The sequence below is a fragment of the Sceloporus occidentalis genome, unplaced genomic scaffold, assembly GCF_023333645.1.
Source record: "Sceloporus occidentalis isolate IW3139 unplaced genomic scaffold, rSceOcc1.0.p SCAF_6, whole genome shotgun sequence".
In the NCBI taxonomy this organism is placed as follows: Eukaryota; Metazoa; Chordata; class Lepidosauria; order Squamata; family Phrynosomatidae; genus Sceloporus; species Sceloporus occidentalis.
Window position 1 is genome coordinate 110147091 of NW_028316986.1, and position 24311 is coordinate 110171401.

At 40.3% G+C, this 24311-nt stretch overlaps 1 protein-coding gene across 1 annotated transcript; it reads left to right on the plus strand.

Moving 5' to 3' along the window:
* The first annotated feature begins 19016 nt into the window (after positions 1-19016).
* LOC149311261 (uncharacterized) lies at positions 19017-21826 on the plus strand. Its single transcript, XM_089529489.1, has 2 exons — positions 19017-20317; positions 21773-21826. Exons 1-2 carry the CDS (start codon positions 19127-19129, stop codon positions 21824-21826), a joined length of 1245 nt encoding a protein of 414 aa, XP_089385615.1. The 5' UTR covers positions 19017-19126.
* Positions 21827-24311: the final 2485 nt, after the last annotated feature.

A 24311-nucleotide genomic window follows, 5' to 3' on the forward strand; every position in this document is an offset into this window, starting at 1 on the left:
AGAAACTGACTGGGATGTGCTTATAATGCTGTGTGGTGCTGTTTTAAAAATATGTATTCAATTTTTAAATGTTAATGTTTTTAATTTATAAATTGTTCAAAATAATTGTTCAAAATAATTTTTATTTATACATTTATTGATTTTGTATAGTTTTTAAAACTGTATTATTTTGAAATCTGTGGTTAGAATAATAATAATAATAATGGCTAGACTCCATTATTTATTTATTTATACTCTGCTTATTCCCCAAAATTGGAACTCAAAGCAGTTTACAGTCTAAAATCACAGTACAATTAAAAATTTATAAAAGTGACAATTAAAATGGAATTACACTATTACAGTATTAAAATTGATCATTTGTTTTAAAATAGATACAATTTAAAAAGATAAAAGTATATAAAAACCATATACTTTAAAATAATACTATACCCCCAGGGTGTTCTTGAAAACCTTTGTGCTTTAAATGCTTGTCTGAACAGGAAGGTCTTAGCCTGCCAGTGGAAAGACAACAAGAAGGGACTGAGAAGGCCCTCTCTCATGTCCCCACTAACCATGCTTGCAATGGTGGTTGGATTGAGAGAAGAGCATCTCCTGGTGATCTCAGAGCCTGGGCTAGTTCACATAGGGAGATTCAGTCTGCCAAACAGCCTGGACATGAGCCATATAGGATTTTATAGCTCAGAACCAGCACTTTGAATTGTGCCTGGAACCAAACTGGTAGCAATTGAATCTGTTTCAACTGGGGCATTGTGTGGTCTCTGTAACCTGTCCCAGTTAACAATCTGGCTGCAGCCCTTTGCACCAGCTGAAGTTTCTGAACACCCTTCAAAGGCAGCCTGAGCGTGTTACAGTAGTCCAAATGGGCTTTAACCAAGGCCTCAAAGAACAGGCACAGTTGATGTACAAGTTTTAAATGTGCAAAATCACTCCTGGTCACCACAGAGACCTGGGTTCAAACTTGAGCCCAGGAGTAACCTGTGAAGGTTTTCTCTGCTTCCTACCCTGTCTTAAATTCCCTCCCAGGGAGTAAGACAGAAGTAGAGGAACCCAATGCCAACATGGCAAGGTTCCCCATGGTCCTACTCCACTGCTCTGAGCTAGATGAGACCCCTTGAGACCACCTTAATTCCCCAAAAAACTCACTGCCACCACCCAATGATTAACCTGTTACACCCCAGCAATGCATTGGGACATTTCTGGGCCTTCTACTGGTATATGACACTAGCTGAGCTAAGGCCGTTAAAAGGAATTAAGAAGAGGCAGAGTAGTGAAGGAAAAGGTTTTATTTTAAAGAAGAAACATGGAAGACAACTGGTCCTCCAGGCACAAAATTTAAAGTATCAGTTTCAAAACACAATCATGTCAGCCAAACCTTAACATACTGCAAACCTGACTTCCCTGACTAATAGTGAGGCAGGCCCACAGGCCCAGGGCTTTCTTTCTCTCTCTCAGGTCTTCTCCTTCCCAACTCTGTCAACTATCTTTTCCCAACCACCATTCAGGAGGTTCTTTTCTAACTGCCCTCTGATTGGCTGGTTGCCCTCATACCACCACTGGTGCCATCACTCCTCATATCACAGTATCCATTCCCCCAGAGAAGAAGGTCTGATAAATGGAGGGACCCCTATTTGTCATGTACGCCCAAACTTTGAACCTGCATCTCCAGGGGGAGTGTAACCCCACCTAACACAGGCTGTATCCCTATTCCCTGATATGCCTTCCAACTGACCAGGAGCTCTGTTTTGTTTGGATTAAGTTTCAATTTGTGTGCCCTCATCCATTCTATTACTGATGACAGTCAAAACTCCATATTACCTCTCCCAGGGGTTTCATGTATATGTTAAATAGCATATGGGACAACACAGAACCCTGAGGTAACCCACAGGTCAATGCCCAAGGGATTGAGCAGGAATCCCCCAGGCCCAACTTCTAGGTTTGCCCCTCCAGGAAGGAATGGAGCCACAGTAAAACAGTACCTCCAGGTTGGTTGGTACTTAATGCATAGCATTTAATGACATCAGCAGGAGCTCAGAGCCTAGGAAGACCCTGAATTGGCAATTGACATTGAACTTGGTGGAGAACTTGGGACCCCTTACCAGGAAAATGTACATTTTCATAACATATAGATTGAAAATGCATGTTTTAGCATCTTAACACTTTTCATTGCTGCACAAAAATCTAATGACAAATTGCCATCTTCTGAATGTCAAATGCAGCACAGCTATACATATTTGTTAAAGCTGCCTGAGAGCAGAAAAGTGAGTATAGTAGCATTCCTGAATGGCCTGAGATTCAGGGACAAGCTCAGTAAATGTCAGAAACTGTCAAATACACAAGAATAATGAACTTTATGAATGGTCAGGCTATCAAAATAAAATGGATTTGGATGCTATGAATATTTCCTCAATTTGGACTGTTTATATATTCCCAGATAAACTGAGTTGTGTCTCTTCAAAAAGGGTGCCTCTGTGATGCATTATTAGCTAAAAATCCAGCTTCTACTCCTAGAATCAGAAGTATGGGAACTGTAATCTATAAAAGTATTTCCCAAACCATACTGTATGAAAAAGGTTCATTTCTTTTTTCAGTTATGGCACATGCTACACATGCCTATTTTAGCTACAGTGAATATCTTTCTTGCTTATAAGACTCCAGCTTTTCATTTTGTCAGCAATATCAACAGACTAATAAAATTAACGTTGATCTGCATATAGCTTCTGGTTGCCAGTAAGGATCAATAGCATCTGTAGGGATTAAATTACCTGCTGCTTGGAGATGTCAGCATACTTTGTGCTGAAAATTCTTGAATGTGGTTTGCTAATCAAAAAACCTTCTTCACAAATCTGCGTGTACTTTTAACTACTTTTACTAAATGGGCACATTGATTTCAGCCAGATTAGCATGCAGTGTACAATGCTGCATCATTAAATAGTCATGAGTGTAGTGACATGTTATCTGAGCCTAAAATGGGATTGTGATGTGGCTACCCTCTCAATGTTAGATGGAGAAAGACAGGAAGTAAAGCCAAAGAGTTGGTATATGAAAAATAACAGGATAAACATCAGTTAGCATACAAAACAATTCTAATACTTTGATACTACTCTGACTGCCTTGGCTCCATCCTATGGAGTCCTAGGGTTTGTAATTTTGTAAAGTACCTAGACTTATCTATCAGAGATACTTAATAATGTAGTTCAGGTGAGGGCACTAAACAATTCAAAGTACAAATCCCAGTTTGACTGATTGTAACTAAAAGGAGCAGGATCTGTTTTGAAAAAAACAAAGTAAAACAAAACAAAACAAAAGGACAGAGGAAAGGTAACATCACATTAAGAAGTGAAATTTTGTACTCCCCCACCAGTTATACATCTGCATCAAGCTCATTTTATGTGTTTCCTTAGGTATTTATACAAAGGCTCAGCTGTAGAGTGACAGTACATATGCTTTGGCTTGATGCTTGGTTGATCACCTAAAGAGAGATCTTCTATACTAGAAGTTTCTGAATAATATTCAATTATAGCATTATGATCCCATTTTAACTGCCATGACAACATCCTACAGGATCATGGGGGTTGTAGTCTTGTGAGGCACTAGGGCTCTGCAGAGAATTCTAAACACCCCTCTATAAATTTCCATCCACTTTGGATGTGGAGAGGGAGAGATAATGGATACCCAGTGACATTAGTGTTTGGGCAAATGAGTCTGTCATTTTGGAGAACTCAGTACAATGTTTGTGTAAAGGGCCTTGGAGATACACTACACAGAAAATGAAGCTTTCTTTTCTATTATTTTGACACTTGCCTTATGATTTGAACAACAGGTGAAAAGGTGCAATTGAAATAATTAGATTTTATCACAAAAGGCAACAGTGGCTGTTCTAAGCATCATTCTTCTGATGCCGACTAAGCCTAAAGCAAAAGCACAGGGCACAATCAAATTTACTCTCTATGAAACAGGTACACAGACAGAATGATTTTCATATGAGTTGTCAGTTTTATTGGACTTTAAGGTCCTGCCTATATAACCTAAGCCTATGTCATATCCAAACAACCCAACCCAATGATGAAGTAACATACCAAATGTCTTTTATATCACTCTAAGGATGATAAATATTCTGAATAGTTGGAACTGGCTCTTTAACCTGAAAGGGGATGATAAATAAAGTAGGACAGTTCAACAAAGAAGACATGCTGAAACCTGAAAAAACAGCCAAAGAGCTGTAGGTCACTAGGCAACATTTTAAATAAGGATCTCTTTATGGATCCTAGAAGCTATCAATGGGTGTGGGGGACACAATGTAACTGCATTATAACTAAGGTGATTATGCATTCTTAACTGCCTTACTGAATTCTGTCTATCGTTATCTGTCATTTGGGTGACTAACAAGCTCAAATTGCAACACTGAAAAAAATAAAATAAATACAGTGTCCCCTCTGTATCAACAGATTTACTCTCCATCACCCTGCCCCATATTAGTCAATAGTGGCATTGACACATGCATGTCACCACCCATTGACTAGTAAAGCTTGAGCTCCCATGTTTCCCCCCATTTATTGGGGAGGAAGACAGAACCAAATCCATTTGGATGGAAAGGGCCTACTGTACCTAACATCTATTACCCAAAGAAATAAAGACAATACAAACTTTTGATCATGTATAGTTATTCAGACATATGATCATCTTTCACTGAATTCTGTGTTAGTTTGTTTTATTTTCATCTTTGAACTGGTTCAGTGATATTTTTCCTTCTCGTTTCCTTTTTTTAAAATATATGATTTTTTGCACAATTAGAAATACATTTTAAAAGATGATAACAACTCCTGACTTGCCACTGTGCTTATTTAATGCCTGAGGTTCCACTCTTAGGTATTTTTTTAAACCAAGTTTTGCATACTTCTACAAGTTTCTTCAAAAACACCTGATGTAATAGTTTGGCTACATAAACATTGAGAGGAGATCCCCAGCTCAGTCACGAAACTCACTGGGTGACCTTGGGCAAGTAACATTCTCTCAGCCTCAAGGGAAGGCAATGGCACGCCTCCTCTGAACAAATCTTGCCAAGAAAACCCCATGATAGGTTGGCCTTAGGATTACCATACATTGAAAATAACTTGAAGGCACACAACACACACACACACACACACACACACATCCTCAAACATCAGAAGGAGAGAGAATGATGTCATAGAGAAGGCCTCTGGGACTTTACTTTCTGTAAATATGGTGCCAAATGAAGATCTTTTTCTTCTGGAATATAAGGTATATATTAGCACATATATTATATCTTTTAGGCTGTATGAAGACCATGAAGCTTTTAATAAATGTAAGAACTAAATACATTTTAATAAACAAAACAACTTCATTGGAAAGATTTGTGTGAAACCTTTTTTTAATGGCCCTATCATTCATAACACTGTTCATGTACATATGCATATGAACCTAGTCCTAGATTTTTGTCAATAATTCAATACTTTTTTAAAAAATCCTCTGTATTTGTAAAGCTGCTTCTACACAGATTCTCATTCTGACACACATACACAACTTTCCTTTTAATTAAAATTCAAGGGGGAAATGTCAGCTAACCACACGCTAACTGGAGATTCAATTTTTTTTTTTGTACTCAGATCCAAGAATAATGTTATGATGTCTAGACAGGCAATTTTGTGATAAGCAGCCACAGAGTAATAAGAAAAAGGATATTGTATCACATCTTGGAGGAGCTGATTATGGGTTGCATACCAACCTGATGGTTGAAATCAGTCAAAACAAACAGGCACCACAGAAATATAAAACTAGTCTTAAATAAAACAGTCATTGGATTTGGCTGAAGAAAAATGTGGCTGGCTTCTTTAAATCTGAAAGGACCATTCTCATCTCCCACATTTTTTGCTTCCCTGATAATAACAATAAAATTAAAAGACAAACAAATAAATCATCCATAGACTTAAAAAGAAATTCTTAGCAATTGGTGCCATAGAGATGCCATAAACCTTGAAATAGTGTGGTAGAGTTCTAGCTAACTGGCCTGTAAAGTCTACATTATAGATATGTGGATCTCAAATAAAAAGCACAATAAAACATAGCTAATTATGGAACTCTTGAAATAAAAGACTGTAGGAATTGTAAACATTATTTATTCAATTACAACATTATATAACTGCCTTTATAAAATCATGCTTTCATGCTTTTAACCTGCCTTTTCCTATTTTTTCCTCTTCCATGCTAGAAAGTTTCACATTCAAGTAAAGTCGAAATAGCAAGATTGACTCCATTTCTTACTAATTTTGAATTAGGTGATAAAATGTCAGTTTAGTACATGTTTTGACTTTTTCCTTTCTGAAGAAGAGCAAAGTGGTTTTCTACTCTGTTACTAATTTTTTTTCCCATGAGATCTTGGAGAAGTAATTGATCTTGAGTATGGCAAACCTACATACCTGCACTATGGATATTGTGAAGAAAATGGCTGATTGCATCAACACACAATTAGAGAATTAAAATAGTAAAACACATCAAACCACATACTTTTTTTAAAAAAAAATGTTATACAACAGACCAATATTTATAATGTTTTACAGTATATAATAGTCCCTAGGACTCATCCATACATCAAATTTCCCTACATGAAATATCAAATACTAAAAACCATAGCACTAGACCCCTCCACAGAGAATTCTCACTAAACTACACATCCCAGGACTCTGTAACATGGAACCGTATGCTATCAAATAGCTGTAACAGTGTAGTGTTTTATGAACAGATTTTTAAGCAGATTTAATGAAACTAATAGATTTTAAGTGAGCCATGTGTAATGTAAATCATATTATTTGCAACTGGACTTGATCCAACTGCAAAATGAACTCAATGGAACTTAAAAGTGCTTATCTTTAACTAGATTGTGCTCAATGATTTTTAACATGCCTAACTGAGCAAAGGATTGCAGCTACAGTTACTGCTTGTTTTGGTTTCTTATTTATTTTGAAGTAACTTAGGGATCTTAATTGTGTATATACTTCCTCATAGATCAGTCACTTGCATACTATACCGCTCATCTTTCTTGCCTGTAGTTATTTTTCCACTCCCCTGTTCATCTTCATTGGTTTTCTCTTTCACTTTTCCTCTGTTTCTTGGTAGATGGCATGCATAATCATTGGACATACAGAAATTTATCTTGGAACACTTTAAATTTCTCTCCATTACTCAAGCTCATTCAATTTCACCCATCATTTCCTGCATACTTCCAAAATTTGTTCTGCTGTAATTCACTACGCTTAGGTCTTCCTTCACTCCAAACTATAAACCAGTGGAGATGGTGCTATACTTGCTGTAGGTACTTTTTTCCCCCACCTGTGCTTTGTGTAACTATTTTATGCTATATAAATAGATTTAGGGGCCTCCTCACCATCATCTTCAACTTAGTCGGTCTAAAAATTTTCAATAATTACATTATATTGCTGATCAGCTTAGTTATGCCTATGTATACATAACAAGACTTCTCTTTTACAAAATTGCAAATGTCATGCACTACATCCTCTCAGCTACAGTCTAGCTCATAGATTGGATTTCATGCAGATATAATCTATGTGTTCATGCATACACATGCATCCATCACTATTTGGGGGGGAATGGATCTTCTCCATGGCACTTGAACAGGGCAAATGTATATATTGTTAGCTAACAACACTGATGAAATTCAAAGAGAGAGGTTTATTACTCTTTGCTTTAGAATAAAAAGATACAAAAGGATCCAGTAGCCCCCCTTGGCATATCTATAGCAGTCAGATACTCCAGGCTCCTGGAGAACTCTGCCTCCAGAGCTGCCCTGGAGTGATGCCAGATGCCTGTCTACATTATGTTTTTAACTTTTATAAGTTTTTGTGTTAATTTTATAACGTTTTATCTAGATGATTTTAATTGTTTTAAAAATTTTATTGTAAAAAACTTTTAAAATGTTTTTAATATTGTGAGCTGCCTAGGGCCTCTTTCTGGAAGAAAGGTGGAATAGAAATGAAACAAATAAATAATAAAATAAATACACACATGTTCCACTGTGTTGCCTGCCAACAGCAGCAGCAGCAGCAGCAGTAGCAATGAGCTTAATTCCTCCTGAGGTCAGAAATGAGGCACTAGTGATGGCAGCACTGGGTAGCACAGCAGTTTGCATGTGTAGACCACCACACAGCATCACTATGGAGTACTCTGGATTTTCCTGTAAAATGCAGAGCAGAAGGTGAGGGGTTTTTGTTTGTTTGTTTTTACATCTGTTTAAGAAAGGGAGAGGGTGGATTTGGTGCAGAACTGGCTTCTCAGTGTGAAGACAGTCTGCACACAAATCAGGGATTTGGCCCTGTATCATATAAACAGATCACTGTGAAGGCATGAAGAAGCTGATTTAATTAGCCTGTGTGGACATGCCCTTTTGAGCATGACTGGGAAGAAGAAATGTCCACTTCATATCCGCATCTATGCATTTCTAGTTTATGCTAGAAAATTATTTCCAGTTAGTCTGAAAGTTGCTATTGGGTTCTTTGATGTATTTGCATCATTTGTGAAAGGAGAAGAGTAATAGAAGTGCAGGTTGTCTAGATATCTTAAACATGGCTGTTATGTACCCATTTGTGAGAAGTATGCACACAGATTTTCTTTCCTATTTAATATGGGTAGATTTTTAAATTTCTAACTTTTTTATTCACTTGTCTTTCCATTTCATCTTAAAGAGATTGCACTGTCCAGTTCACAAGCACAGTGCATCAGTCAATAAGGGGAAACCTACAACGATTGCCACCATATACAACTCAAAGGTGTGGAGTTTGGATACCCTGAAAGCATTATATTGGGATTTAAAACATGTATTCCCCCTCACTTCCCCCAGTTTGATGTAACACTGTGCAATCAGTACTTTATAATCTACCATGAAGTCAAAGTATACTGCATCTTCACAAACGTATGCATCCATAGTTTTTGAAAATTGGCAGAGCTTGCAAAACCTTTTTTTATTATTATTTTCAGTATGCATTTCACTAAAGCATACATTATAAATATATGTTTATATATGTGACTCATGACTCATTAGAAAAGACAATAATGCTAGGTAAGGTAGAAGGCAGTAGAATGAGATGAAGACTGGACACCATATGGCTAGACTCAGTTAAGGAGACCACAGGCCTGAAACTACAAGACCTAAGCAGAACAGTGGAAGATAGGGGGTCTTGGAGATGTCTCATCTACAGGGTTGCCATGAGTCAAGGTCAACTCAATCGTAGCTAACAACAACAAAGGCAAGAATTGCCACACCAGTGAACAATTTCTTGACAATCCATCATAACATATTGAAATGCAACCTGTCTTGTGAAGAATGGGGATTTTTGTGAATATTCTTCATATTACAACTGAACAGTGGTATGTAAGATGAAATTTCCTAGCTGGGATATCATGAGAACCTATAGTTTAAGAATCCAGGAATTCTTCTCTGCTTCCAGAAAACCAGAGAAAGATAGAAGGAATAAGAAGAGGAAAGTTATGACAAAAGTAGGAGTGACTTACATAGGCCAGTTGTTAGTTTAATATTTCTTAATAGAACCATTGTGTTTCTTCATCCCTTGATGATTCTGCATAGAATATGAAACCAACTAAATTGTACAGCTGAAAAATATGCATACAAACAGTCTGTACTCAGCTGGAGAGATACATACAAAAATATACCAAAATATAGAAAAATGTGTTCATTTTAGGAAAGAAACAACATGAAAAAAAATGCCATATTAATTTTCTTACAAAAAGAAGCACTCCACTAATAAATAATTAAATAGCAATAATAACACCACACTTAAGATAATCATGGCCAACACTTTAAAAATAAAATGAACACATCACTGACATTGTGGACATTCCAGATAATTTGAACTTTGGCAAGATTTCTGGATTTTCCTTTTAAAGGCTATTTTTCAAGCTCTAATAAACTTGTGCACTTTTCTGCTCCACTGAGGAGCTTTTTATCTTTCCCTGTAAAATAGCCTCCAGGTTGAGTCAATGTTGTCAACACAATGTTTCATAGCAATTTTTCCATACTTGGTGATCTCAGTTCTCAGACTGCAATGGGAGAATTTAATTGCCTGCTTTCTCAGGGATCCTGTTGGGGATCCCCCCCCCCCCCAGCTAACCCAGCCTCAAAGTCAGTTGTAGTTTTCCAGAAAACTGAACAATTGGCATAAAACTTGATTCTTTTTTATCTGACATTTATAGCTGCCAAAACTGGGAAAGACCTTACCTTAGATTGAAATAGTGAGTACAGTCAAGTTACTCAATAGTCTACTTTACCCTATTAGAGGCCATAGAAGTCTAAGACAGAAAAAATAAGATAATTTGGCACAGCCATTACTAGACTATAAAGTAAAGGAAGGTCTTTACTTCCTCCATTTTAGACTTGACTCCAACCATCAAGAGAAAAAGTGGAGGTCATCCATTTGCTAATCCAAACTGCAAGTAAATGACTGGGGAGAGGGCAAGAAGAAATGGAGAGTGACAGAAACCTTAGTTTTGTCTTGTCAGAGTAGACCTCCAACAATCCAGAGGGATTAACCGATCCATGAAATAGGGAGAAATAATTTACTCCTGAAGCAGAATAAGATCGAAGCAGGAGGACATTGCCGCATCAGAATTGTTCTCTGATCTCCAGAGGCTTTACAACTATGCTCTTCTTTAAACAACCTACACCCTAGTGAATTGTGTTAAAACTATGTTCCTGTTTTCTCTGTGTGTGTTAGTCTCCCTGAGGTTATTATCATCCTGTTCTGAAGCTTCTTGACATGCCAAATTGTACCCCTGTTCTTTTCTGCCCTGGGCTTTTCTCTCTACCATAAAGGTATCCTTCATTGTCATAATGCTGTCACTTATCAGCATTTTAAAAAATGAAGTTTCTTTTTTGTATGACAGACTAGTTTCCTTACACCTCCTTATTCTCTGTGAACTGCTCCACATTTCCACATTTAAAAAGTTGTTTCAGGGCACTGCTTCCTGATCAGTTTCCTGTGGAAAAGGAAAAATAGAGATGACACTGTATCTTTGATTACTTAAGATCTGTAAATAGACTATTGTTAATGTAAACATACTCCTGTAAAAAAAAAAAAAGTCCACTTTAGCTTCCCAAAGAGCAATTTGCTCATCACTGACACTTTGGCTGACCTCAAAGTCATAACTATGTTAACCTGGATCAATATGCAAAGAGATCTTGTAGCACCTTTGAGACTAATTGAGAGAAAGAAATGTTGGTAGCATAAGCTTTTGTAGACTTTGGCTGACTGTTTGACTTTACTCCAGCTAGAACTCTCTGCTTTCAGAGACATGTGACATATGTATTAAATACAGTTTTGGCACAGGAAAGAGTTGTCTCCTCTCCTTACTGCAACCCTCTCTGTGCCCCAAAAAGCCTGCTCCAAAGGATTTCCAATCTGTCACACTTGGGGGCAGTCATATAATACTTGAACAATTATAAGAGCATTAGGACAATGAGGCCAAATCTTGGGAAGATAGGAAGTCATTTCTTTTGAAGTTTATCACAGTAGTTACATAATATGGAATCATGGCAGTGGGATGTGGTATAAGTGTGTAGTGTGAATGGGCCCAAGGATTTGAATCCCACACATTTATTAAAATCAGTGATAATCCTGGTCAAGTCTTACAGCATTAGAGGAAAGAAGTGGCAAAACATCTTTGAATAAATATTGCCAAGAAAACCCTTTCATGTGGTTCCTATAAGTCAAAACCAACTTGAATGCCCATAATGGCATCAACAGCATAGTGAGTAAAATCTTAACCCAAAGGAGATAACTTCCATTGAAGTGAAAATAATTCTCTTTCAGACAAATGTGTATGGGGAAAATACATTTATCCAGAAACAAGGGGTGATCTTTCAAGCAGGTTATCCCACAGAAATATTTATGAAAACTTGGAATCTATATTTCAAGGACAAAAACACTCCCTACTGGATATTTCAAACTGTTTGAAATAACAGTTTTAGCAGTATTTCTTGTTACTGCTGTTTACCTTCAAGCCAACTTCAAATGACAATCCGATGATTGAGACATCTCCATGAGCTCCAGTCATCAACAGCTCTGCTCTGGTCTTGCAAACTCGGGTACATGGCTTTCTTGATTGAATCAATGCACCTGTAACACAGGTGGTGGCTGCATGGTCCAGAATATTCTGAAGACAGCCCAGACCATTCTGGCCCCAGAGATGCCCTGATGTCCCCTGTTACCCTCCATCGTGACACCAGGTGGCTGTTCATATTCATGTCCCACTGTCCTGCTTGGCATCACTGCTGACATGGCAAGTTCTTGCCCTAAAGTTACAATAAGGTGTCCAGTGTCAACCACATGAAAGAGTACCTTGGTCTGACCTTAAAGTGAGTGAATTGCTATGGCAGCAACAGTGATGGAAAGCACAGCAGGACATATGTGCAATCAGCTGCCTGGCATTGCAACAAAGTGGTTCAGATCTTCTGTGCGAAAATCCACAACTAAAGGTGGTATACCCCAGCTTCAGTGCTGAAGTGGCCATCATCCAGACTGTTTGCATCCAAACCAGAGTTTGGACCATGCATCATCCAGACATGGACCATGCATCATGCATCCCACCAAGAGGTTGGGAGGAAGACATTTTATTTGGCCCATGCAGGCAGGAGGAACCACAATCTTCCTCTTTTCCTGCTACTTTCCAATTTACTAAACATTATCATTTTCTCCAGTGAGTCATGTAATCCATATGTCCAAAGTATGGCAGCCTAAATTTAGTCATCTTCACTTTCAATGAGAGTGTAGACATGATTTGATTTACGACCCATTCCTTAGTCTTTTTGGTGGTCCATGGTATCCCTAGAACTGTCCTCCAGCATCAAATTTGAAATAAGTTGATTATTTTTCCTGTCACCTTTCTTCACTATCCAGTGAAACATAAAAATTGGAAAATGCTATCACATGGATGATTCTGACACTCCTGTCTCAGGTACAGAAATTGCTAATGTAGCAGTCCTAGTATATGTGATTCTTCAGCTAGCACACTTGATCCTTATGTTGATTGGCACAAATAAACAACGCTTGGACTGCGGAGTATGAAGGTGATCTTCATGTACATAAAAATAACATTCTCTAGTTACCTAAATGTGATATTTTATTTTCCTTAAAAAAAAGAAAGAAAGATGTATGATATTCCTTTAAAAGAAAATGAGCTAGAAATGTATGTGTTCAATTTGTAGACATATAGAACAGGTTTTTCTTAAATCTTTTTACTATTCCTCTTACATCTTTCATGGACATTCTCAGCTTCAGAATACATACATGCAAGAAAGATCACTTCTTCAAAAGGATTCTGCTCCAAGACGATGTTCAGAAACCTTTTATCTCTAATGAGAAAACATAGTGGAGGATTTCAGAGAAATCAAAGCTTAGAATGTGAGGAAAACTTTTGAAAGATTATCAGCATTTTAAAAACCCCAAATCAAATCAAACTCCTGGCTTATAAACAAGCTTTCAATATCATCCGCAATTTATTACTTCTTCTTATTGCTGTGTGCCTCCAAGTCATTTCCAACTTATAGTGACCCTAAGGTAAACCTTTCACAAGGTTTTCTTGGCAAAATTTGTTGAGAGAGAGCTTGCCCTTGCCTTCCTCTGAGGATGAGAAAGTATGACCCAGTGGGTTTCCATGACCAAGTAGGGATTTGAATTATGGTCTCTGGAATCACAATCCAATATAAAACAAGTGCCCTATGCTGATTCTCTATTTATTGCTGACTGGATAGAAATGTTGTCTAGAAACAATAGGATGCTGTTTATGATCCTGACCTTTTCACCCTTTGAGAACCTGACTTTTGCACACTATCACTTGAAGAGGCATCCAAAAGCCACAGGATGAGACAGGAAGACACTGTTTGGTTTTTGGAAAAGAGTTTTATGTGACTGGTTGAATAATCCTGGGCCCAGATAAACCAATTCTCAGTTCAATTACATTTGTTAACTCTTCACATTATGTAAGAGGAGCACACACATCTTTTAATAGCCTGCTTACTTCTTGTTACACCTCACTGATAAAGCTAAAACAAGTGCTGCTCTTTTTGAACTTAATGGGTCTTATTTCTGATTAGACATACATAGGATGGCACAGCAGGACAACTAAGTGAAGCAATTGTAGTAATCCTAAATACAATCAAATTACCATTATTGTTGTTCTTCTTGTCCTTGTCATCATCATAATAATCACTGAAAGCAGTGTGGGTTAATTTCTTTAAAAGTTACAAACAGAACAGTTCTGTAATTGTGATGCTATACTACTTAAAAACCTGTGTCTCCATGCCATAAAGGAATGGTTTATCCACTTCCAGCCCGGAATAAGCATCTTTACCATTTTTCTTTCAAGCAAGAAAGAGTCCAAGGGATAATATTTTTGAGGCATATCTGTTATTATTATTGAGATGCCCACCATGTGATGAGAAAGTATATGGAAATGTGGACATAAAAATGGATGGCAGCTTAGCCCATGTTTCTTGCCCAACACAACTGGCCTATCTGACTTTTCCTTCACTCTAACATCACCCCTGTGCACACACACTGGCATCTGAGCTCTACTTGCTGTCACAATCTTACCCTTATATAGTCTCATCTACCCTATCCTAGAATCTTGTTATCTACTGTAACCACATTAGCAAGTAGGGCTGCCAGTTCAGTATTATGCCAGGCTCAGAGGTTTCCGGGCCAAAAGGTTCGTGATTAAGTTGTTAGGCATTATGCAGTAAGCACTCGCCCCCAATTGCTTACAGCTGAAACATACTGAAACACACATGCACTGATCAAGAAAGAGAATATTTTACTGTTTGAAAAGAAAGTTTAATTAAAGATGAATGGTGAAAGAAGGTGAAAGGGATTATTCCTTCTCACTTACTTAGGGAGATTATTTAAGAAACATTTAATCTAGCCAGAAATATTTGCATCTAGCCAAAAGGGTGGAGAGCAGAGCAGGGGTGATCCCTGGCACCACAATGTCTGGGAGGGACAGAAGAAACTAAATAAGTTAATACATAGCCCTCCCACCTCACAAGAGACTTTGGAGGTTGCAGCAACAAATCAATTAATCCTTGCAAACAATTTCTTGGTTTGATAGCACATAGCCCTTTCTTCCTGGTATGGAGAAAATTTCCATCAAAACTGGAAATGAGTAGCCTTGTCTCCCACCTGGAGATGACCTGAAAATAATAATAATAATAATAATAATAATAATAATAATAATAATAATGGTTTATTTATATTTTCCCGCCTCTCTCAAATGGATTAAGGTGGGATTCCAACCAGTTTAAAAATACATCAGAATAAAATAGATTTAAAATACATTTAAATATATTGGTAAAATACAGTTAATATAGAACTAAGTCCATTGAGTGGTAATGCAACAATTTGTCCAGTGATATAATGATGATATTACAACAGGTCGGGTGGATAAGCTCGCCAGAAGAGATCCGTCTTAAGTGCCCTCTTGAAAGAATCTAAGGAGGTAATAAGACAGATTTCTTCCGGAAGGTCATTCCATAGTTTTTGAGCGGCTGTTGTAAAAGCTCTTTGAGAAGTCGATATGAGCTTAGTTGGAACATGTTCTAATACGTTCTTCCCTGTTATTCTAAGAGTGCAGGGCGGATTGTGTAGGGATAGGCGTTCCCGCAAGTAACCCAGGCCCAAGCCATATGGGGCTTTAAAGGTGATAACCAACACCTTGTATTGTGTCTGGAAGCTGATTGGGAGCCAGTGAAGAGATTTTAAAATAGGTGTTATGTGGTCAAACCTGGATGAACCAGTGACCAACCTGGCAGCCGCATTTTGGACCAATTGAAGCTTCCAAACTTGGTACAAGGGTAGCCCCATGTAGAGCGCATTACAGAAATCAAGATGAGAGATTACAAGTGCAAGTACTACTGCTTCCAGGTCCCTTTTGTCCAGGTAAGGGTACAGTTGGCGTATTAACCGAAGCTGGTACCAAGCACTTCTGGCCTTCACATCCACTTGAGATGTCAGCTGGAGAGACCAATCCAGAAGTACTCCCAAACTGTGAACTTAGTCCTTTAGGGGGAGTGTGACCCCGTCCAGGATCGGTTGACAAATCTCCATCCCTGGGCTTGAGGAACCCATCGCCAGTACCTCCGTTTTCTCTGGATTCAACTTGAGTTTGTTTTCCCTCATCCAGCCCATTACTAACTCAAGGCAGACAACCAGAGGAGAGATGCCATTTTTAGTCCCTGCAACAGTCGGAGACATAGAGAAGTATATTTGGGTGTTATCAGCATACTGTGTCATCTCCGGATGATCTCTTCCAGCGGCTTCATGTCTCCGGATGATCTCTCCCAGTGGCTTCATGTAAATGTTAAAACCATGGGGGACAGGATGGTTCCCTGAGGGATGCCAGATGTCAGCTCTCTCTTATGAGAGCAGCTGTCCCCCAGCACCAACATCTGGAATCTGCCCGAGAGGTAGGACCGGAGCCACTGGAGCGCAGTGCCCCCAATACCTAACTCTCTCAGGTGTTCCAGAAGGATACCATGGTCAATGGTATCAAAGGCCGCTGAGATGTCCAAGAGCACCAGCATGGTCACACTTCCCCTGTCTGTACCCAGACGGAGTTCATCAACTAAAGCAACCATGGCTGTCTCAACTCCATATCCCACCGTGAAGCCAGTTTGAAATGGGTCTAGATAATCGGCTTCTTCCAAGACAACTTGGAGTTGAAGGGCAACCACCCTCTCAATCACCTTGCCCAGGAATGGTAATAAAGAGACTGGTCTGTAATTATTTCTTACTAGGGAGGGTTTTTTCAAAAGCCGTTTGACCACTGCTTGTTTTAGTTGGTCTGGGAATTTACCCTCCCTAAAGGATGCATTGATTATGGATAGTAATAGTACCTTCACAGCATCACCTCCCTGGACAGTCAGCCATGATGGGCAGGGATCGAGGGGGCATGTTGTCCTCCTTACATTTCCCAGTAGCTTGTCCACTTCATCAGTATTCACAAACTCAAAATGATCCAGTTTAACATGGTCCACAGAGTCACTGGACATCTCTCTTACTGTTTCTGTTTTAATGCTCACGTCCAGATCAACCCTTATCTGAGAGATTTTATCTGCGAAAAAGTCATTAAATGCATCACAGCAGGCTTTTGTTGGTTCCAAGAGTGGGTTCAGGGCAGGAGACAGTGCAGTTAGTTCTCTAACCACCCTGAACAGCTCTGCTGGACGAGACTCTGCAGACGCAATACATAACAGCATAGAAAGAATTCTTTGCTGTATCTATTGCCATGCCATAGGACTTCATGTAGTTTCTATGGTGTGTCTTATCAGGCAAAAGTTGACGTCTCCGCCAGCGGTGCTCTAGCCCTTGCGCAGTCTGCTTCATTTTTTGAAGATCTTGCGTGTATCATGGTTTCTTATTTGAAGCGGGCTGGAAAGGGTGCTTAGGAGCAATAGTGTCAATAGCCTTGGTAAGATTGCCATTCCAGGTTTCAACCAAGGCTTCGACAGAATCACCGTCAGACCCAACCATAAGACCCTCTGGGGCTTCTTGGAACTTAACCAGTTCCATCAGCCTTCAAGGGTGGACCATTCTAATAGGTCCTCCACCCTGAGGGGGAAATTAAGAGTAGCCTTCAATCCCACCTTGACCAGGAAATGGTCCATCCATGACAAGGCAGTAGTACAAATCACTTCTGCCCACTGGCATCCCTGATCCGTACTAAAGGCCACATCAAGTGTATTACTGGTGCAATGCGTTGACCCCGAAACTAATTGGGACAGGCCCATGGCTGTCATGGAAACTATGAACTCCCGAGCCACTCCTGTTAAATTTGATAAGCCGGCCTCAAAGGGGATGTTGAGGTCCCCGAGGACAAGTAACCTGGGAGACTCCAACACCAGCTCCGAGACTAGCTGTGTCAGCTCGGTCAGGGAGTCTGTTAAGCCACGGAGTGGACGATAGACCAACAGAATCCCTAAACTGTCTCTAGCCTTCAGGATCAGGTAAATGCACTCGATGTGATCTGTTTTCCGGATGGGTTTCCTGGTCAGTGTGAGGACCAAGGCAACTCCTCCCCCTCACCCCCTTTCCCTCACCTGCTTCTTAACAGTATACCAGGCTGGGAGGGCCTGAGCCCAGGTCACACTACTATCTTCCCCCAGCCAAGTTTCCGTAACACATTCCAGGTCGGCATGCTCATCCTCTAACAAATTATAGATTATATGAGTTTTGTTCTTAACCGACCTGGCATTATACAAAAGGAGGGTAAGGGTCTGTAGTATGGTTGGGACGTTTCCCGGTTCTTTTGGGCTAACAGGATGAGTGGAAGATGGGATAGATTTCAAGCATCGATCCCGTCTTCCCTTATATCTCTTTTCCACCCTGTTAACAACATATCTCCCCTTGCCCTACATTACCTCTATTGCTGCTTCACTATTAGGAGTGATATGCTCGCTGCTCCCTAAATCCAAAATATTGTTTCCCCAACCATTATTGCCATTGGAGTCATTCAAGGCAGAGGTAGATACGGAGAGAGGAGACAATTAAAACACCAAGGAAGAGGGGAGCTCAAGAGGGTGCTTGTGGTCCCCAAGGTGTCTTCCAGTCTAAATAGTATGTATAGCCTTGATGATAGTCTCCCTGGGTTGAAGCTACTGCTGCTCAATGCCAGGTCAGTGAATGGTAAAACAGCTGGAAGCTGACCTGGCATGTATAACAGAGACCTGGTTGGATGAGGATGAAGGAGTTAATCTATCTCAGCTTTGCCCACCGGGTTTCTCTCTGCAACATCAGGAGAGATCTGGAGGGCGAGGAGGTGGAGTTGCAGTTGTATATCGCGATTCCATACCCCTGACCAGATGCCCCCTCACACAATCTAAGGGTTTGAATGTGTTTATTTAAAATTGGGTAGCCGAGACAGAATAGGGATTCTGTTGGTGTACCGCCCACCCCGCTGCACAACAGTCTCCCTTCCTGAACTGACCGGAGTGGTCTCGGGGTTGGTATTAGAATCTCCACGTCTATTAGTGCTAGGGGACTTCAACATCCATGCTGGGACTTCCCTTTCAGGAGTGGCTCAGGACTTCATGGACTCCATGACAACCATGGGTCTATCCCAAGTAGTATCTGACCCTACTCATGCTGCTGGGCACACTCTGGACCTTGTTTTTTGTGCTGGGTGGGATGATGATGATCTTGGTGTGGTGGAACTCTCCACAGTTCCATTATCATGGACAGATCATTATCTGGTCAGGTTTAGACTTACTTGGACTCAGAACCTCTGCAGGGGTGGGGGACCGATTAGGATGGTCCGCCCCAGGAGGCTGATGAATCCAGATGGATTCCTGAGGGCTCTTAGGGAGTTTCCTGTCACCTTGGCAGGTGATTCTGTTGAAGCCCTAGCCAGCCTTTGGAATGGGGAAATGGCCAGAGCGGTGGACACAATCACTCCTGAGCGTCCCTTCTCACGGAGTAGAGCCAAACCAGCACCCTGGTTCTCTAGGGATTTGATGTTGATGAAGCGAATGAGAAGGAGACTAGAGCAACATTGGTGGAAGACTCAGAGTGAATCTGATCGAATACGGGCTAGATCCTATTTGAAAGCCTACTCTTTGGCAATACGGGCAGCAAAGAAATTATTTTTTGCTACCAGCATTGCATCTGCAAGGAACTGGTCAGCAGAGCTGTTCCGAGTGGTCAAGGGTCTTTTGCACACTCACCCTCAAGTAGAAAATGCAGACCACTCAAAGGCTCGCTGTGAAGAATTTGCTCAGCATTTTGCAGATAAAATCACTCAGATTCGGTCCAAATTAGATGCTACAATTAATACAGTGTCAGTGGATGTTACCTTGGCTCCTACCGGTCCAGTTGTAATGGATACTTTTCAACTTGTGCAGCCTGATGATGTGGACATAATCCTTGGAAAGATAAGAGCCACCACATGTGTCTTGGACCCTTGTCCTTCTTGGCTTATTAAACAGGCCAGAGGGGGACTGACTGAGTGGGTAAAGGAAGTAATCAATGCCTCCCTACAACAAGGCAGAATTCCATCCTGCCTAAAGGAGGCTGTTGTGAGGCCTCTGTTAAAAAAGTCATCATTGGATCCCACAATAATGAATAACTATCGGCCAGTGTCTAACCTACCATTTCTGGGCAAGGTTCTGGAACATGTGGTGGCTTCCCAACTCCAGGGGTTTCTGGATGAAACGGATTATCTAGATCCATTTCAATCTAGTTTCAGACCTGGCTATGGAACAGAGACAGCCTTGATCGCCTTGGTGGATGACCTACGCAGGGAACTGGACAGAGGGAGTGTGTCCCTGTTGGTTCTTCACAGCAGCTTTTGATACCATCGATCATGGTATCCTTCTAGACCACCTCTCTCGGGTGGGGCTTGGAGGTACTGTTCTATAGTGGCTCCGTTCCTTCCTGGAGGGGCAAACTCCTGTTCGACCCCCTGGCCATTGACCTGTGGGGTCCCTCAAGGTTCTGTGGTGTCCCCTATGCTGTTTAACAAATACACGAAACTGCTGGGAGAGGTTGTCCGGAGTTTTGGGGTGCGATGTCATCAATATGCAGATGACACTCAAGTCTACTACTCCTTCCCACCTCAATCCAAGGAGGTAGTCCTGGTTCTAAACCAGTGCCTGTCTTCAGTGATGGACTGGATGAGGGCAAACAAGTTGAAACTTAATCCAGACAAGACAGAGGTGCTCCTGGTCAGTCGGAAGGCAGATCAGGGAATAGGGACCCAGCCTGTGTTAGATGGGGTCACACTCCCCCTGAAGACACAGGTTCGCAGTTTGGGGGTAATCTTGGACTCAGCTTTAAACGTGGAGGCCCAGGTCTCTGCTGTGACCAGGAGTGCTTTTGCACATTTAAAACTTGTGCGCCAACTGCGACCGTTCCTTGAGAAGCCAGATCTGTCCACGGTGGTACATGCCTTGGTTACATCCCGTTTGGACTACTGTAATGGGCTCTGCATAGGATTGCCTTTGAAAAGTGTTCGGAAAATTCACCTGGTTCAAAGAGCTGCTGCCAGGCTGTTAACTGGCACCGATTACAGAGCCCATACAACTCCCATTGAAACAGCTTCATTGGCTGCCAGTTCGTTCCTGGGCACAATTCAAGGTACTGGTTATATCCTACAAAGCCCTACATGGCTCAGGTCCACATTATTTGGCAGACCGTTTCTCCTGGTATGAACCTGCCCGGACACTGAGATCTTCTGGAGAAAGCCCTTCTCTCCATCCCAACACCTTCACAAACACGTTTGGTGGGGACACGAGAGAGGGCCTTCTCAGTGGCTGCCCCTAGACTCTGGAACTCCCTGCCCAGGGAGATAAGAACAGCTCCCTCCTTGATGGCTTTCCAACGGCAGGTGAAGACCTACCTGTTCAAAAAGGCATTTAAGGAATCACTATAAGAACAGGCAGGAATGTTGGACTAGTTTAATCATTCTGTTTAATGCATGTCATTTATCTATTTATTTTTAAAATGTTTTAATTGTACTTTTTGTTTGTTTGTTTGTTTGTTTTTTAATTGCTGTGAAGCTGCTCTGAGTCCCAGTCCTGGGAAAAGAGTGGGATATAAATAAATAAATAAAATAAAAATAAATTATCATGTTCATCCATTATATAACTAAATGATAGCAGTGTTAATAAGCATAATATTAGTGCCATTTGATTGGCTGTAATCTGGTCTCTAATGTTGTTATGACTTCGATGTTTCAGAAGTCAAATGAAAGGACCATTAACCCAATTAAAGCTGTTCATCTGATCTTCTAGAACCAATCTTCTAGAACCTGGAGACTCAGTGCCAGGCCTTTGATCTGGCACCCTGAATGTTCTCTAATTCTTGGTTTTCCCATCCTCTGGGGAAGTCACTCAGTTATGTTACACACAGTGGCTGTGCACGTTGTAGTGATATATTATGTTCATTTAACCTTAGCTTCCTCACCTTTATGTCCAGTTGACTAGAACAGTGATGGCCAAAGTTGGTTCTTTCCTTAGTGTGAGCTTATTAAGTGAGGAATGTAGAATGGCTTCTACCATCTCTTTATTAAACAGTGATGCTTCAACAAAAGATTTGAAGCCACATACTAAGCTCATAAGTATGTTATGTGTGGAAAAATTTGTGGCAGAAAACATTAGCTTTCCTCATGCTTTTTTTATATTATCACAAAAAAAGAAAAAGCCCTGAGATAGCAATATGTTCATTTATGTGTTTTATTACACTGAATCTTTCATTTCCTGTCCAGCATTTATGCAACTGTCTCTCCACTATACCTAACAGATAAATGTGCCATAACCACTGTGTTCTTTACAGTGCACAAAGCATAAATGGGTCTGAACAAAATGAAATCAGTTTTGGTTGGACCAACCCTCTTACAAATATCATACAGCATAAGATGAAAGCAACCAAAGGAACCATCTAATCCAAGTGCCTGCCATGCAGGAATACACAGTTAAAGCACTGCCAGAAGACAGCCTTCCAACCAAGGTTTAACACTTCCAAAGAAAGAGAGTCCACCACACTCAAGGCAGTCTAGACCAATGTTGAACAGCAATTACTGTTGGGAAGCTCTTCCTAATTTTTAGGTGCATTTTTCTTGTAATGCATTGAATTGTGTCTTACCCTCTGGGGCAGCCAAAAACAAGCTTGCTCTATTTCCCACATGCTATTATTTCAAATATATAAATAGGACTATCACATAAACTCTCAATCTATTCTTCAAGTTAAACATACACATCTCTGAAAGCCATTCCTCAGTGGGATTGGATTCTCAGATCTTTTACCATGTTGGGTGCCCTCCTCTGGAAAATATCTTGTCAATATCCTTCTTGAACTGTAGAACTCTAGCCAGTATTCCAATTATGGTCTGACCCAGTAGCATACCTATTATACTTGGCAACCAGTGTGGATAATTTTTTAATACCTCCACCACATTCAACAGCCATTTCCAGGTCTGGCATTGCTGATGGGTGAGCAGCAAAGGGAGGCAACTCTCTTTCTCACCTAGCCACAGAGCAGCCCTTCCCACCAGAGCACCAGGTGACACCCCCTCTAAGGTGTCTCCTGGTGTCATCCACATCCCCTACATTCCTCTATTAATGCTGTTGGTTTGACTAAAGCTGAACAGTGTGGTACTGTTACTTCTCTCATTCTGGTTATCATACACCTGTTGATTCAGCTGAGAACTTTTTTGGGGGTGGGGGGCTTTTTGGCCACTACAGGACAGAGTTATATTTAGCTTGTGGTTTACTAATACCTCTAGGTCCTTGTCACATTTAATTCATTGTATAAACATGAATGGGTGATTAGTTTGGTCGCTAACCTTTAGACAGAGGTTCATGCTCCAAAGATCAAAGATTTTTTTAAAGTACCTTTCCTATGGCTTAGGGTTAGAAATCAGGCTGACCTGCAGATGTCATTGGACTGAAAATGCTCTCATGTCCTAGCCAGTATTGCTAAAGGAGATGAATTCTGAGAGTTGCAATCCAGCTACATCTGCAGTCCAACTCATGATCCACACCATATTTTAAACAAAGTACACTGGTGACAAGGTGCAGCTGTAACAATTTATTTGCAAACACATCTGATGAGTGAATGTGTCATAGGCTTCACAAACACAGGTGGTCCGCATTTGTATTTTCAAACCATTTGCACTTATTAAAAAAGTAACTTTGACAAAAATAACCTCTCTGCTTATAAACATCTAGGGGTAGCCGTGTTGGCCAGATAGCAAATCCAATAACATACAAACAATGATGCCTTTATTGGACCAACAAAAATGCACAATTACATGTTGCAAGCTTTTGAAATCACACTGGTTTCTTCACAGGCAAACAGGAGAAAGAAACTGAAGATGTTAGTCATAGGGCTGCATTGTCTGTTTCTGGTCTTATTTCAGATGCTAGGGAGGGCTATCTGCAGGCTGGCAGCTCCCCCTTTGTCCATGTGGTCATCGGTAGATTTTTTTTCCCTCTGCTTATAGTAACTCAAAGCTAAGTCTTTCATAGCTTATATTTTGCAAGATTCTCATTCTCAAGTAGTTAAAGTTGTCTATCACCCCTTCCCAGTGGATGTGAATCACTCATTATTCCAGGAAGTGTGGATAATCTGTTTCATGGTTTCTCAGTTATTTGGCATCTACTTTCCTTACAAATTGCTTGGCTCTAAATAACCTAAAACCATCAGATGTTTGATCTTGGAAGCTAAACAGAGGGAGCCCTGATTCAGTACTTAGACGGGGGGTCCATCAATGAATAC